The sequence below is a fragment of the Muscardinus avellanarius genome (assembly GCF_963383645.1).
Source record: "Muscardinus avellanarius genome assembly, chromosome: 9".
Classification (NCBI taxonomy): Eukaryota; Metazoa; Chordata; class Mammalia; order Rodentia; family Gliridae; genus Muscardinus; species Muscardinus avellanarius.
In genome coordinates this window covers 82,980,100-82,995,185 of record NC_137795.1, presented here as the reverse complement: position 1 = coordinate 82,995,185, position 15,086 = coordinate 82,980,100, and the positions used below count along the sequence as shown (strand labels likewise).

Here is a 15,086-nt window from a genome sequence, read left to right as displayed (position 1 = left end):
TCCTAGCTGCTGAGATAAACTCCCAAGAAAGTGTGTTGTAGCGGCTGTGGCTATCTGTTTATCAGTGTTCATGCTGCTGTTCAGCTTCAATGTCATAGTGTGCCCATTGATGTGGGAGTAGCAAAACTGTAGGTAGAACTGACAGTGTATGGGGGTGTGTGTGTTCTACCAGGCTGTTTGTTGCATCCCACCAAAAATCGTATTAAATTTTAACCATTACTCTGGTTAACTGTGCCCCTTGAAGGTTTTCTTTTTTTTTTTCTTCTTTTTTTTTTTTTTGGTGGTACTGGGGTTCCTGGAAGCCCTTCTACCTCCGGGCTACACTCCCAGACCTATTTTTACATTTTCATTTTTGGAAACAGGGTCTCCTAAGCCAGCGCACGCAGCTGGTTTCGAACCTGCGCGATCCTCCTGTCTCCACCTCCCAAGCGCGGGGATTACAAGCGTGCGCCACCACGCCCGGCAAAGGTTTTCTTTTGAAAATTAAACAGCTACATTAAAAAATAAATTGTGCTCAACTAATACTGCTTTATTTGATCTTTACCTCTACGCCCTTTCTCCTCTTCCCTCAAAATAGGGTTATATTAGTAACCTATGTCAGGTCTACGGAAAAATTAGCTTCTCTAGATATGAATCTTTTATCTCCTTATACATACAGTCAAAGTAAGGGTGAGAAAGTGAGGTGCAAGAAGATTGTGGATACCCTGCTTTTAGAAATCAGGACAAGGGCCGGGCATGGTGGCATATGCTTGTAATCCCAGCATTGAGGTGGTGGAGACCGAGGATTGCAGTTCCTGGGCCTCAGCTACTTAGTGAGGCCCCTTGCAACTCAGGCTCCTTACAACCTGTTTCAAAAATGAAGAATAAATATTAGGGCTGGGTGTGTCACTCAGAGGTAGAATTCCCCTGGGTTCCATCCCCAGTACCGCAAAACAAACAAAAAAAAAAAAAAAAATCAGGACAAAATCAAACCTTAGGACAAAGCTTTTATTAAATAAATGTAGTACATGGTTTCTATGATCAATATTAAAAATTAACACTGTGACCAAGTTAATATTTGTAAGACTAGTGTTATGAAGCTTAGCATTTTTACCTTGCATTTGGTCTCAGTTCTAATTTTCATTCATTTTTTTAAACTTTTCATGCTGTTTAAAATATTTGTGGAGAGTGAAGACAAATCTCAGTTGGATTCTTGCTTATGCTTTCAGATTTTGAAGAGCATGTATTGGATAAATTTTGTATTTTAGGTTTAATATGCTACTTTAGCCATTATTTGTAACTCAGTGATTGTCTATCTAATAACAGCATAGAAACCACCCATAACAACCCCAGAAACATTTGAGCCAATAATTTTACAGCATGCTCTAAGCTCTTATCCAATTGGCTGTTTAGTCTTTTATGTCATAATCACATCATGAAGTAGTAAGCAGTATCTAAAGCTGCAGTAATGAGACTGGACTTTTTTTCGATCAAAAGTTTTTCTCTCTTCAAATAAAACATCTGAAACTCGAGACACCTTTCAGAATTCTTACAAAACGATGCTAGGAGACAGTGAATCTTATTTCCTTCCAGAAGATTTTCTCTCCTTCATTATACATTGAGTGTCAACAGATGTGGACACCACATCTTCTTTTGGGGTTGGTTCTTGAGTCATTGGGCAAAGAGAGAGATGACTCTCCTCAAGACTTGCCCTTGTCAAAACAAAATTGTGTCTTCCTGGCTTATGAGACTCAGTTTTCTTTGGCTTTTGAATCAGAACTGTTGCAGAGCGAGTGCAGTTTGGACCGCGTACATGAACATCTCATTTCACGTCGGGAACCGCATGCTTTCAGAGTTAGGGGAGACTGGAGTCTTTGGAAGAAGCTCCACTTTGAAGAGAGTGACAGGACTTATCATGCCACCAGAGGGAAAATCTCAAAATGCATGTAATCCCAATACCAGTTTCAGCAGCCCAAGAAACTCGGCAAGAAACTCGGGGCCTTGGCTGGCACTCATTGAACGGGGTGGTTGTACCTTCACGCAGAAAATCAAAGTGGCAACTGAGAAGGGAGCCAGCGGAGTGATTATCTATAACTTTCCAGGAACTGGCAATCAGGTTTTCCCCATGTCTCACCAGGTATTTGAAGACACTGTGGTTGTTATGATTGGTAACCTAAAAGGCCTGGAGATTTTGCATTTAATTCAGAGGGGAGTTCGTGTGACAGCCATGATTGCAGTGGGGAGAAAACACATCGTATGGATGAACCACTATTTTGTCTCCTTTATGATCGTCACAACAGCTACAATCGCATATTTTGTCTTTTACCATATCCGAAGACTTTGGGTAGCCAGAATTCAGCACAGGAGATGGCAGCGATTAACAACAGACCTCAAGAAAGCATTCAGCCAGCTCCAACTTCGGGTATTAAAAGAGGGGGATGAGGAATTAAATCCAAACGGGGATAGCTGTGTAGTTTGCTTTGAACCTTATAAGCCTAATGATATAATTCGCATTCTGACCTGTAAACATTTCTTCCATAAGAATTGCATTGACCCCTGGATTCTAGCCCATGGTACATGTCCCATGTGCAAATGTGACGTTCTTAAGGCTTTGGGAATTCAAGTAGACATTGAAGATGGTGCTGAATCTTTGCAAGTTCTAATGTCCAGTGAATTTCCTGAAACCCTGTCACCTAGGGAAGAGGAGGCAAACAGGGAGGCTCCTCCTCCAAGACCAGCAGACAAAGCAGCTTCTGTGGAGGAGCAACCTGCTGCTCCCGCTCGGGACAGCCAGCACCATTCAGTAGAGAAAACCGCACATCCCTCACCTTGACACAGCATAACCTTTGAGGAAGTGGATTAAACCCGTTTGTCAAAGCAGGTGCTAATACTGACAAGCAGTTTGTCTGTTTGAAGTGTGGTTTTTGTGTCCTTTTCTGTTACTCTGGTAATTTTCTACAGTCTCTGTCAAGCCCCAAAGACAGAACAAAAAAGCGCTAGCAGGAATTTTTGACTTTGCTAAATGTAACGTTTTGTCAAAGTGTGTTACTCCTGTGGGTGTAGATATGTTTATCTGTGTGTGCATGCATGTTAATAACCAAGGACAAACTTTTTTTTTCCCTTGAAATATTTTTTGTGCCCTTGGCTTTATTTAAGTTATAGAAATCAGCAATTAGGCTTGAAAAAAATTATGTGTAGAAAGAGTAAAAATTATCTTTTATTTATTTTTATTATTTAGCACTCTAACAGAAGATGCTTCAGTGCCCAGATATTACTTACTATAATTGCTATAATATCTTAATACATAGAAAAACTTTGATGATCTAGAATTCCTGTGCATTCAGCCATGATTTCCCCTATTTTACCCCACCCCAAAATTCTTTTGCCATTAAGGAAAATGTTTTAAATATGCCAGATTATTTTGTTGAGAAGCAGCATAATGTAGAAGCTATTGTTACAACATCAGGGAGACTGTTGGTTTTGTTACTATACATCTAAAGAGTATCACAGTGCCTGGCACTCAAGCAATTTTTAATGAGTAGATAAAGATAAATATCTTCATAATTATTATGTGCTAAGTCTGGGCAGTTTATCCCAATCAGACAAAATAAAGGGAAATTAATGCTAAAAACGTTCATCTTCAATCACATTAAGAAATATCGTTTAAGTTCAGAATTGATGGTCATAGCTGAGCATGACTAACATAGCCGTTCCATGTCATTTTTAAGGAGGAGCTTTGAATGCTCTCAGGCTGACACTGGAGTTTAGATTATTAGCCCATTCTACTGAGAGACCTAGCGAGGAGGAATTTTGTGAGTTACTCTCTACTGACAATCCTAACCTCAGAGCCAGGCAGAAGGGCCGTAGTTGGCTACAGCAGTAGCCCCAAGGAGGATCATGTACAAGAGTCAGGACACAGCTAAATTGGGCCAGAGGGGGGCAATGTCCCGCTTGGTATTCACTGGCTTCTCTTTTTTTACTCGACCCTAAAGAGGCTTGACAGCATTAATCACTAGAGTGGGTCTTTTGAAGGAACTGCATGGCATCAGGGCTGCTGGAGGATTTAGCAGGATTCTTCCTTGAGGATCATTTTGAGTTTACTCTGAAAAAGGAAAAAAATTCCGTGAGGGCCCCCAGGCCATGATGAAGAGAGAGGACACTGTGGACTCTAGAAAAGCCACCTCTGGGAGGATCTGCTCCTAAGGCAGGGTTAGCTAGCTGTCACTCACTCTTAGCCTGGCGTCTCTGGGTGTGCCTGCCACTCGAGGTGGGCAGAGGATGGGGGCCGCTCCCGCCATCTCCACCAGTTGCCCAAGAGAATGGCAGGAACCGTGCAATGAGGGCAGCTAGCTATGCTGCAAGTCTCTGGACTAGGGTTCTGGGACCATGACGTTGAACAAATGCATGTGGGTGCCTATGCCAGGACCGGCTTAGCATCTGGGGAATCTGTCTTTCACTCTGAGTGTCCGTGTGTTCTCTTTCCATTCTTCCTTACACCTTTTCCCCTCCCTTCCTTTTATCTTGATCTCTCCTTGTGTCCATTGTTATCAACCTTAGGCTCAAAATACCCCCGTATGTAAGAATTTAGCACATCTAAAAGATGTCTTTAGATAATATGGCACTTGAAATTTTTTGCAGTGTTCTCGTCTTTCTCTAAGAATTTTAAATGGATGTTCTTTAACAGGTAGTTGGAATCTACCCTGGAGCTAGGAAAGGAGGGTCAAATCCAGTGAATTTGGGAACTGTTTGCTGGGTGTTGGGCAAATAGCAGGAGGGTGGCAAAGTGCTTTACATAACTGTGTCTTCTGTGTCAGAACAAAATGGCAGTTTTAATCCTTGTCTTCAGAATGTTGTAAACAGATCAATAAACCACTTTTACTCTGGGTTTAATAACCAGGACCTGGAAATAGCACTGCTGTGTCAAATGTTAGGTATTATTCATTGTTGTAGGTTTTCACCTATTCGGTGGGTTTGCCATTTTTCTTGTACCAGGGATACAAATATATATCGCCCTTATAATATGGGGCTGTAATATGAATTATGTGTCTCTAATACCAGTGTCATAATGGAGTTTCCTTGTATTTCTCTTTTTAGGTGTTTTTACATTCTCTGTTAATCAAAGTTTGATTCTCTGCTCCCTGATTAGTAGGGTTTGATATTTTAAATAAAATAACATTTTTTCTTCATGAATGGTATAAATTAAGTTTAATGTGTTACTAAGGTAAAATATTCTAGAGCACTTTGCCTATGATAAAGTGATAGTATTGATGAAATTATTTAACAGTACTTATAGACACAGCAGAGTCTCTTGCCATAGGTATAATGCAGTTTTCCTGTAAAGGAATGTTGGTCAACTATTAATTGCAGAAAACCCTTCAAAGGATTTAGTGAACAAGGAAGGTGGCATTTTCCTCATGGAATTTAAACTTAGTGCATGCTTAAAGTCTTCTCTCCTAACCTACTGGTTGTAGAAGCAGCTTTCAGAAACCAAGTAGAGGAAAAGGTCTGAGTTTGGGGCAGCATTGAAGCCACCAAGTGGGTCTTCATCTATTTAGTCTGTGAAGGGGTCATTTTAACAATAATGACATCTTCCCATTCCATTCTTTGCCATAAGCACCTATTACTTACTGTATTTTAAAAATACATCTGTTTTGTTGTTTTTGTATTTGGCGATTTTCTGTTTAAGTTTTAGTTTTTACTGATGAAAAAATTAGGACTACAGGTTATTACATTTACCAGCACAAGGATATCTTAAAATATATGCCTCATTTTGCAAAAGGCAAGAGTTTTGGGGAAGGGTAGTGTAGTTTAACTTTAGAGTAACAGATGATCTGCCCACTTCACAAATTTCCCCTCAATCTGTCCACTCAGACCTCGTCTTTTTTGCCACACCCAGCTATCACCACAGTTAGAGCCTTCCTCAACATGTGTCCCTGATTCTGTCTCTCATGATTCTAGGTACCATTATGAATGCTGTTTATTGTTAATGACCAGAGTCACTCTGGGTTCAAGTTTTCTCTATACTTGTAACTCTCATCTCCAATTCATCAACATCCCATTTTTGCCACACCTTAGATTCTGCTGTCTGAAACTTTGTCCGCCTAAAGCATCTGTCTCAGAGTTCTTCTTTGTATCCGGTTACTGTCCTACCTCTACTACTTACCCTGGCTGCTGTTCACAGCATAGTTTCCCTTAAACATTCATCTTCTAGCCCTTCTCTCCTTTCCCAGCTTCTATGTAGAACCAATGGTATGTCGTTTTAGCTTTATTCAGTGCCTTAATATCTTTTACCTGTTTTTAATCATCTCTTCTGCTTCCAAAGCTTCTATTTAAGATCATCCCTTATTAAGTTGTAGTGACTACTTGTGATGTGATTTCAAGGAGATGTTTGCTTCTGTTTAAATCTCCTTTATTAATCTCTCAACTCCCCACAAAGTAGTACTTCTAAGCTTTGGCCACACATGGGAACAAAGTGGAAAGCACTTAAAAAGCCTCATGCCCAGGCTGTACTCAGGACCCCTGGGCTGGGCCCCAGACTTCATGTTTATAATGTTCTCTAGTGACTCCAGTGGGCAACACTACAGGGGGCCACTGAGAGGCACTGGCAAAGAGCCTTCAAACTGGTCAAGTCAGATTCACCCTGTGTCCTTCAGTTCACATTACTGCAAACCATTAGGTAGAAATTGAAATGTCCAGAAAGGGTTAAGCTTCATGGAGAGGAACTCATAAAGGCTTTGGACACCTGAAGGAAGGAACTTCAGCTGGAAGATTAAGGAAGACTTAAAACAGCCTTGGAAGTGGAACTAGAGCCAGGCTGGAAGAAAATCGCTCTAGAAGAGGGAACAGTGTGGACATCCCTGCTTCACAGAGAAGCTTCGAATAGCCTGTGTAGACTGTGAAGGCATCTGGAGTAACAGATGAGATGAAAATATGACCAAGGAGTGAGAGACGATTTGTGGGGTGCACCTGCAGTACAGTAGTTTTCTTATAAGAATTTTCTTTTTATGATTTTGTTTTGTCTATCTGTTTTTAAGAAACAGGGTCTCAGTTGCTCAGAGTCTCATTCAGTTGTTGGGGCTGTTCTTGAACCTGTGATTCTCCTGTCTCAGCCTCCCAAGAACTGGAATGTTAGGGATACAGCACCATGCTTGGCTTTTACTTCATGTTTTAATGACGAGGGTAACACTGATTTTGGAACTTTAGTTTCACGTCATACTATGGATATAGAAGATGTGGGCAGGGGCCAGGAGGAGTTAAGGAAGACTGAATGACCAAGGGTGAACCCTGAGTTTCTGAATTGGGCCACTATGCTGTAATGATACATTTAGTGAGACAAAAAATAACAGGTAAATCAAGTTTGGAGTAAAAGAGTTAAGATTTTGAGTATGCGAAATTTGAGGAAACCCTAGAACATCTAAGTAATGTTTAATAAGCAACTGAAAACATAGGTCTAGGCCGGGCATGGTGGCGCACGCTTGTAATCCCCGCGCTTGGGAGGCAGAGACAGGAGGTTCGCGCAGGTTTGAAGCCAGCCCCACGCGCTGGCTTAGGAGACCCTGTTTCCAAATAAAAATGTTAAAATAGGTCTGGGAGTGTAGCCCAGAGGTAGAAGGGCTTCCAGGAACCCCAGTACCACCAAAAAACAAAACAAAACAAAAAAACAAAAAAAAAATAGGTCTAATTAAAAGAGATAAATGTAAAAAAGAATTGTCGCATTGTGCTTTACTAAGAAAAAGTACTTGCCCACCAACTCCATTTATCCAATTTCAGCCAACCATGGACTGAAATTTCTGTTACGTGAATTTTCTGTTATGTGAATTTTCATATCTGTTTCATATCTGTTTCATAACTGTTTGAATTTTCATATCCTTTCCCCTCCTAAACTGGAAAGCTTTTTTATTTTCAGTGCTGTTTGACTTTTTTTTCCCTCAAGAATACTTAGTAACCCAACTGAAGCTGGCAGTTATGATAGGGATAGTAAAAGTGGTATTAATAAAAAATTTCCAATATTCCAGGATGTACCTACTTATATTATAAACAGGTAGAAATTAATTTAATAATAGCAATAACTATGAAATAGAGGCATCATTAATATCTCCATTTTTAGATAAAGAAGCTAAGGTCCAGAAAGGCCGAGTCCCTTGCCCAAATTAAACAGCCAATATATGATAAAACCTATACTTGAACTTAGTGGAGTTCCATAGCTCCTGGCCTTAACCACTACACTACAATTAGTCTGATATACTCATTTTTTAAGTAAAGAAGACAGCAGTTTTAATAAAAGAATTTCCAGCTAAAAACATTGGAAGCCCTATCAGTAGGGCATTTAAAGTGAGACCTTATGAGATCCCAACATAATTAAGAAAAATAAAGGAACATAGGCATGAAACCATCAAGGTGTATGCAGGGCGTGTCTGGGTAAATGAACAGAAAAGAAAACCAAGCTGTTGGAATGGAGGCTTCCATTCAGAATATCCTGACTTGAGAGATGGCAGTTTTCATGTGAAAAATGATTAGTTACTCAGAGGGGTATTGTTGTATAGGCTGCCTCTCTCTGAGTGTGAAAGGAGAAAAAATTATTCATTTCCTAATTATTATCAGTCCTTTTAAAAATGGTAGGCACAAAAAACACAGTTGCCTCTCAAAAAAAAGAGTTTTTTATGTCAGAGGACCTGAAATTATTTTCTGTCTTCCGGGCAAAGCATCAGAGCAGTGGCCCTCAGCAGCAGTACCTGGGAGCTTTCTCCAGGCCCTCCTGCAGACCTACAGAGTCAGTACCTTAGAGACCCCTGAGGTTCATTCCAGCAAGTCCTCCCCGTGACTGATGCACACTGGAATTCAAGACACTCATATCAGAAAGTAGGATGCACTTTTCACTTAGATGCATTCCACAGTTGTGATCAGAAATACTATTAAATGAAATTCATGACAAATCTAAAAGCATCACAAAGGTTAGTTGCTATTCCCTAAATTGTTGAGATAGATTTAGGTATATTTTAAATAGGCAAATTGTCTCTGGTTTATGAATGTAAATGCTTCCAGTTCTGGCTCCTCTGTTTACCACCACGATCCAAAATGCCAAGAGAACCATGAAAAAAAAAAAAAAAAACCTAATAGATTTTAGATAATTTCCAATTTCCAAAGCAGAAAGAAAAAATCTGAAAAAAATCAGAAGCTGAATGGGCCACATGTGATCATTGAGCTGCCCACAAGGGAGAGAATGATTTTTAATTCCACCTGTTCACTAGAATAATATCTGAAGAGATATTTTACTAGTTGGATCTTAAACATTCCCCTATAACTCAAATGTCTAAGGCTTGGTCCCTAGCTGATGGTGTTGTGGAAGGTGGCTGGACCTTTAGGAAGTGGGGCAGAATAGAAGGAAGTTGGGTCCCTTGAGGGGTATTTGGGGACCCAGTTGCCATGGGGTGAACAGCTTCCTCCACCAGGTGTTCTCCACCATGATGTTCAGCCTCGCAACAGGCCAAAAGCATGGACTCAGCCAACCATGGACTGAAATTTCTGAAGCCATCAGCACAGATCTTCCATCCCTATATGTCGATCATCTCAGGTATTGTGTCTAAGTGTTGGAAAGGTGACCAGCACAAGTAGCAGCATTCTAAGACATTGGGTCAAAGATGGAATTCAGAAGGGAATCATGTAAGTTCCTAGATGTTCCATAAAATAAATTTCACAAATATTAAAGGGCAACTCACTGTGCTTCCATAAAATGTAGCTGAAAATAAGCATGAAGGGGGCTATCGGGAATGCTAAATGGGTTGGCTTAAGGTGAACTATATCTTCATTAAACAGCTTTGTTTCTCTAAAGTGCCCCTCTTTTCTCCTTGAAGAAAATTGTGAGCTGTCATGCAAATTGAAGATTTATGGATTCACTCAGCAAATACTGATTGCCCTGAAAATACCATACAAAATTCCTTGCCCTCATAAAACTTACCTTTATAAGTGTGAAGAAAATATAAATATGAATTGTTGTTAGACAATTAGAGTTGCTATGGAGAAGAGAAGTTAATATTATAGTTTTAAGTGGAAGAGATATCATCTAGATGATAAATGGTTGAACAAAGCCCTGAAAGAAAGAAATGATCCCATGAACACAATGGGAAGTGTGTATTAAGGAAAGCTACCAGGGTGTTCAGGGGCTTTTGTCATCTGAAAAATATCTGAGCCATATTTAACCCGGAAGGCAGAGGACAGTGCTAGCCTTCATCAAACACTTGAAGAATGGCCTTGAGACAAATTTAGATTTTCTTTGTTATTTCAAGTGTTAGAACTAGTTGAGAGAATGACAGCCACAGGGAGAGCCTGGCCCCTTGGAAATAAAGGACTTTACAGAAGTTAGTCTTGCTTGCCAGTACACAGGTTACTCAGAGAGCAGAGTTTCTCTTCTTTAAAGGTGCTTGGTAATTGTTTATATGTGGTGGTGGTGGTAGTGGTGGTGGTGGTGGTAATGGAATTCAAGCTGTGGAAGGATGATTGGATTTATACCTTGGAGGCCCATCACAATCCTGAGAATCAGATTCTGAGATTTAAAAACAATAACATTGTTATTCCATGCGTAGTTGCCATCTGGTGGAAAAATAAATAACTACAAGGTATAAATTACAAAACCCATTCAACAAATATTGATTCAGAGCCACTGTGTGCCAGGGAAACGTCGTCACAAGTTTTAGGTCTCATTTTTCTTTAACTTAACTGAATGTTTGCTTTTACGATTGATTTACTTTCCAGACTTTTCTTTATTCATTCGGCTGCAGATCCTTGGGTTAAAAAGAGTAGATATCTTGACATTCTCAAGATTCATGTTTCATAAACCTAGGATTTGAGGAAAATATGATTTGGTTTTTAGAAACATCTTCTCTCCCAGCCTCTCTGTCAACAATGGCTCATCACCTATACTCTCATAGAAAAGTTTCTTGAAATACTGAGCCTGCTGCAAAGGACCAGTATTTCTAAAATCCATTGTACAGTATTTGTAAAATGCAAATCATATGTTTGATTTACTCAGAAATGTGTAACAAAAATAAAATGGGGAGGAGTCCCATTTTGTTTGTTGCATTTAATAGAGACAAATTATTTTATAGATTTTGGGGGCTCCAAAAGCAATTCATTAAATTTTTAAAAACTACTTTGGTACCATTACAATAAGAAAAAAATACTTCTTTACTAAATAGGCAGAAGGTAGCTCTTTTCTCTCACACCATGAAATATGCGATGACATATGGGAGGAATGAGGAGGATGACTCTAGAAAGGTGGTGTCTTCTCTCACCTCATGCCTCCATCTTTAGAAATTCATGTTGAGTATGCCATTGTTTCCTTTTCCCTGAACATGTGGCTTTTTCTTCCTTTTCAAGGTCTCACCATTGTGGTGTCACACATGTTAGAAGCCCACATAGTGACCACTGACCCTCTCCTTTTGTACTTGTGATTACAGTGAGTCCCTTAGTAAATTATTTGCTTTCAGCCTCTACAATTAACAAGGTTAAGGGAATTTGCCATTGGCTTGGGGAGCTGAAGCTTAAGATTTAAGTTGATTAGTGAGTTGTAAAAAGCTTATAAGGAAGACAATGGATCTGCTATTGGCTGGTATTAGAAAAAAAGGTCTAGAACAACTTTGTAATATTGATAACACAGTGGGAATGGCCATGTATTTTTTTTTTAAAAAAAGCTTAATCCTTTTTAACTCACATTTGTGATTTTTTGGTTGTGGACTCATCTCAACCCCCACAATGGAATTCAAGAAGACTTCCGGCCACTTGCTGCTTTAGATTTGTGCTAAGGGATTTAGATTAGTTCTAAGGAAGAATCTTTTGAGATCAGCTGTTGCCTAGGTTACAGATAAAAGTCTAGATGTATCTATAACCTATTTTTTTTAAGTAGAGATTATTTGCAGTTGGTTTTAAGTGTGACTTCTTCATACTTGATAAGGAAAGAAATTGGTTAAATCAGTGGTTTCCAAACCTCTGGAATTCACAGATCAGTAGAAACCCAAGTCAAGTAAAATCTTTATTTTATTTTAACTTAGTTTAGTTTTTATTCTAGGTAAGAAAGACAACTAACTAATGCAACAACAAAGACCTGTAACTTACTATTTTGGGGGGGAACTGGTGATAGAACCTAGAGACATTCCGCCTCCTAGCCACACCCCCAGCCCTTTGTACTTTTTATTTTGACACCCCCAGCAATTTTTACTTTTTATTTTGAAATGGTCTCTAAGTTGCTGCAGCTGGTAGAACTGCACTCCTCCTGTCTCAGCCTCCCAAGTACTGAGATTACAGGTATGTGCCAACACACCCAACAGTAATGTGTGTGTGTGTGTGTGTGTGTGTGTGTGTGTGTGTGTGTGTGTGTGTGTTGGATATTAAACCCGGGGGAATTCTACCTCTGAGCTCTACCCCCAGCCCTGGTTTTTTTTGTTTTTTTTTTTTAACTCTGAAGCAGGGACTCATTAAGTTTTGGAGGGCCACACTTAGTTGCTGAGGCTGATCCTAAACCTGCAATCCTTCTATCTCAGCCTCCCAACTACTGAGATTTCAGGAATGTGATACCACACCCAGCTTGGCAATTTACTCTTAATAACTTTATATAGCAAAGAAGTGATTTGTTACTTTTATCATTTCAACTGTTGGTCTATTAAATAATTGTAACTTGCCGAGTGTGATGGCACACACTTGTAATCCCAGCATTTGGGAGGCAGAAACCGAAGTATAGCGGTTCGTGGACAGCCTCAGCTACTTAGGCCCTTCGCAACTCAGTGAGACTCTGTTTCAAAAAATAAAAAGAATAAAAAATAGGACCAAGGGTGTAGCTTGGAGGTAAAATGCTCCTGGGTTCCATCCCCAGTACTGCAAAATATATAAATAAATAAACAAACAAACAATAAACTTTATTCAAATATACTTTGTGTTTCACATATTTTAATCACCTTGAATCTATGAAAACTCCATTCCATGCTGGCCAAAACATCCTCTTTGAGTTGAGTAACTTTACAAAGTCCACTACTACTACAAAGATCTAATGATTTCTTTTAAAGTTGAGTATCTAATGGTACCAAACATTAGAGACTTTCAAAGTACAGTTCTCCCAAAGTTTTCAGTCAAGACAGGAGAGACATATAGCAATGCTTGCTGAACAGTCTAGGGACAGAGGCATGGAAGACCTTCAGGGAGTACTAAGGTGTTTGAAAATAGAAAAATGCACTGTGGGTACTTCACAGAAGAAGTGGAGAATAGTAGAATTATGTTCTTTCTACCAGACCTCCTCAGTCCATCTATAAATAGATTACTTATTTTATTGATTTATTAGTCATCATCAATAACCTCCCCAAAGAAGACTGCATGGTGATGAGGGCCCTCTGGAGTGGGTCTAGGTTTCAGTCTCTACTCTTCCATGCTATTGCTGTCACCTTGGCCATGTGTCTTTTCTTTGCTGTGCTTTACATTTTACCTTTAAGATAAATCCTAGCACCTGTTTTATATGTCATAAAAGTAAATACCTTTGCCAAACATTTAAAGGCCCTAGGGCAAATTTTAGCTATTTGAAAATGAAGTTTTTTTCATATGACTCCCTGACATAATTTTTTTTTTTTTTTTTTTTTTTGGTGGTACCGGGGTTCCTGGAAGCCCTTCTACCTCCGGGCTACACTCCCAGACCTATTTTTACATTTTGATTTGGAAACGGTCTCCTAAGCCAGCACGCGTGGTTGGCTTCTAACCTGTGCAATCCTCCTGTCTCTGCCTCCCCAGCATGGAGATTACAAGTGTGCGCCACCATGCCCGGCCTAACATAAATGTTTTGATGGTACCCTATGCTCTTATAATAAGGACCAAGGCCTTCCTCAACTTTATAAAGCCCATCCTTCTCCAGTCTCCTATCACTGAACTCTCTGAACCTTCATTGCAGCCAAGGAACTTTTTCAAGGCTCTCTAAAATTGGCTGTGCCCTCTTCACCCACTGTCCCTAGGTCTTCCCTCATCACCATGATGATCCAGTTTTCAGGCCTCTAATCACCAACTCAAGGGAGCCTCTGTGACATCTCCAACCAGCATCAAAACCTTATTAACAACACTTATGGCACCAGAAATCCTCAGGAGTACTAATCAAGCCACATGAGTGGTTAATTTGTGTTGCCACATTTGCTGTACTCTAAGTCCTGGGCAAACAGCAAAGCCACAACATCTTGCTTACCACTGTATTCCCAGCAGAGTTCACAGTGTCCATCACTGTTTGTCTTGAAGTATTTGTTAAACAGCTGGATGAGGTATTGGTGAGAGAACATATGTTGAAATCTAAACAGTTGTTCTTTCTTGAATAGAAAACATGTTCTTGGGGGCAACGGAAGAGAAGGCTGGTAAGGTATACTGGGGGAAACCTGAATGAATGAAGAGTCTGTCACAGTATAGAGTCAAAAGGGTCCAGAAACTGGCTTTGGTTTATAAAGTGACCTGATAAAAAAAATTCTGGTGTTTGTATGCCAAGACACTAAAAATTATTTGATTTCTAGTGAGTCTAAACTCACTATTGAAACAAAGCTTCATGAATTGATAATACCTGAAAAAATCATTTTAAAAAGCTATATCATCCTTTCTCCAAGGACAATGAAGATTGTGAGAATTATGAGACAATATTTTATTTTGCATTATTAAGAAGAGAAAGGCACGTCTTACAAATGGGTTCTTGTATTTTCTCAGCCTTCTTCTGGCTGATCACATGCTGGCAATCTCCCCAGAAACCATCTCATAGATAGCCACAATGATTTGGCAAGCAGATAATGTTTTTCTTGTCATTATAAAATCTTTTTGAACAAAAGTAGTAGTGCCTGGCTTAAATCAACAGCACATGTAAACAATAAATGCTTCTGTTGAAAAGCAAATTTGAAGTCTTATTTGGACAGCTGAGCAGACTTACCCTTTGCAGATACAGTTTTTTTTTATGATAGTTACCACATTTCAAATTTGTTATTACTTTACCATAATTTTGTTTAGGTCTTCAGGAATTTCTTTGGCATATAAGTTAAGTAGGTCAATGGGAAGAGTAGAGGTTGGTGGCACTCTTTAAGCAGGCCATCTACAAGCTAAATTCACTGAAA

The 15,086-nt window shown here is 39.5% G+C and overlaps 2 protein-coding genes across 16 annotated transcripts in view; both read left to right on the top strand.

The window, feature by feature from the left end:
* CADPS2 (calcium dependent secretion activator 2) overlaps positions 1–15,086 on the top strand; it is a gene marked incomplete at both ends in the record, with an annotated part of 558,610 nt that overhangs the window by 190,801 nt on the left and 352,723 nt on the right. The window lies entirely within an intron of this gene.
* Positions 1,670–2,812, top strand: RNF133 (ring finger protein 133; the record flags this gene model as incomplete). Its single annotated transcript, XM_080701817.1, has 1 exon — positions 1,670–2,812. One exon carries the CDS (start codon positions 1,670–1,672, stop codon positions 2,810–2,812), a length of 1,143 nt encoding a protein of 380 aa, XP_080557943.1.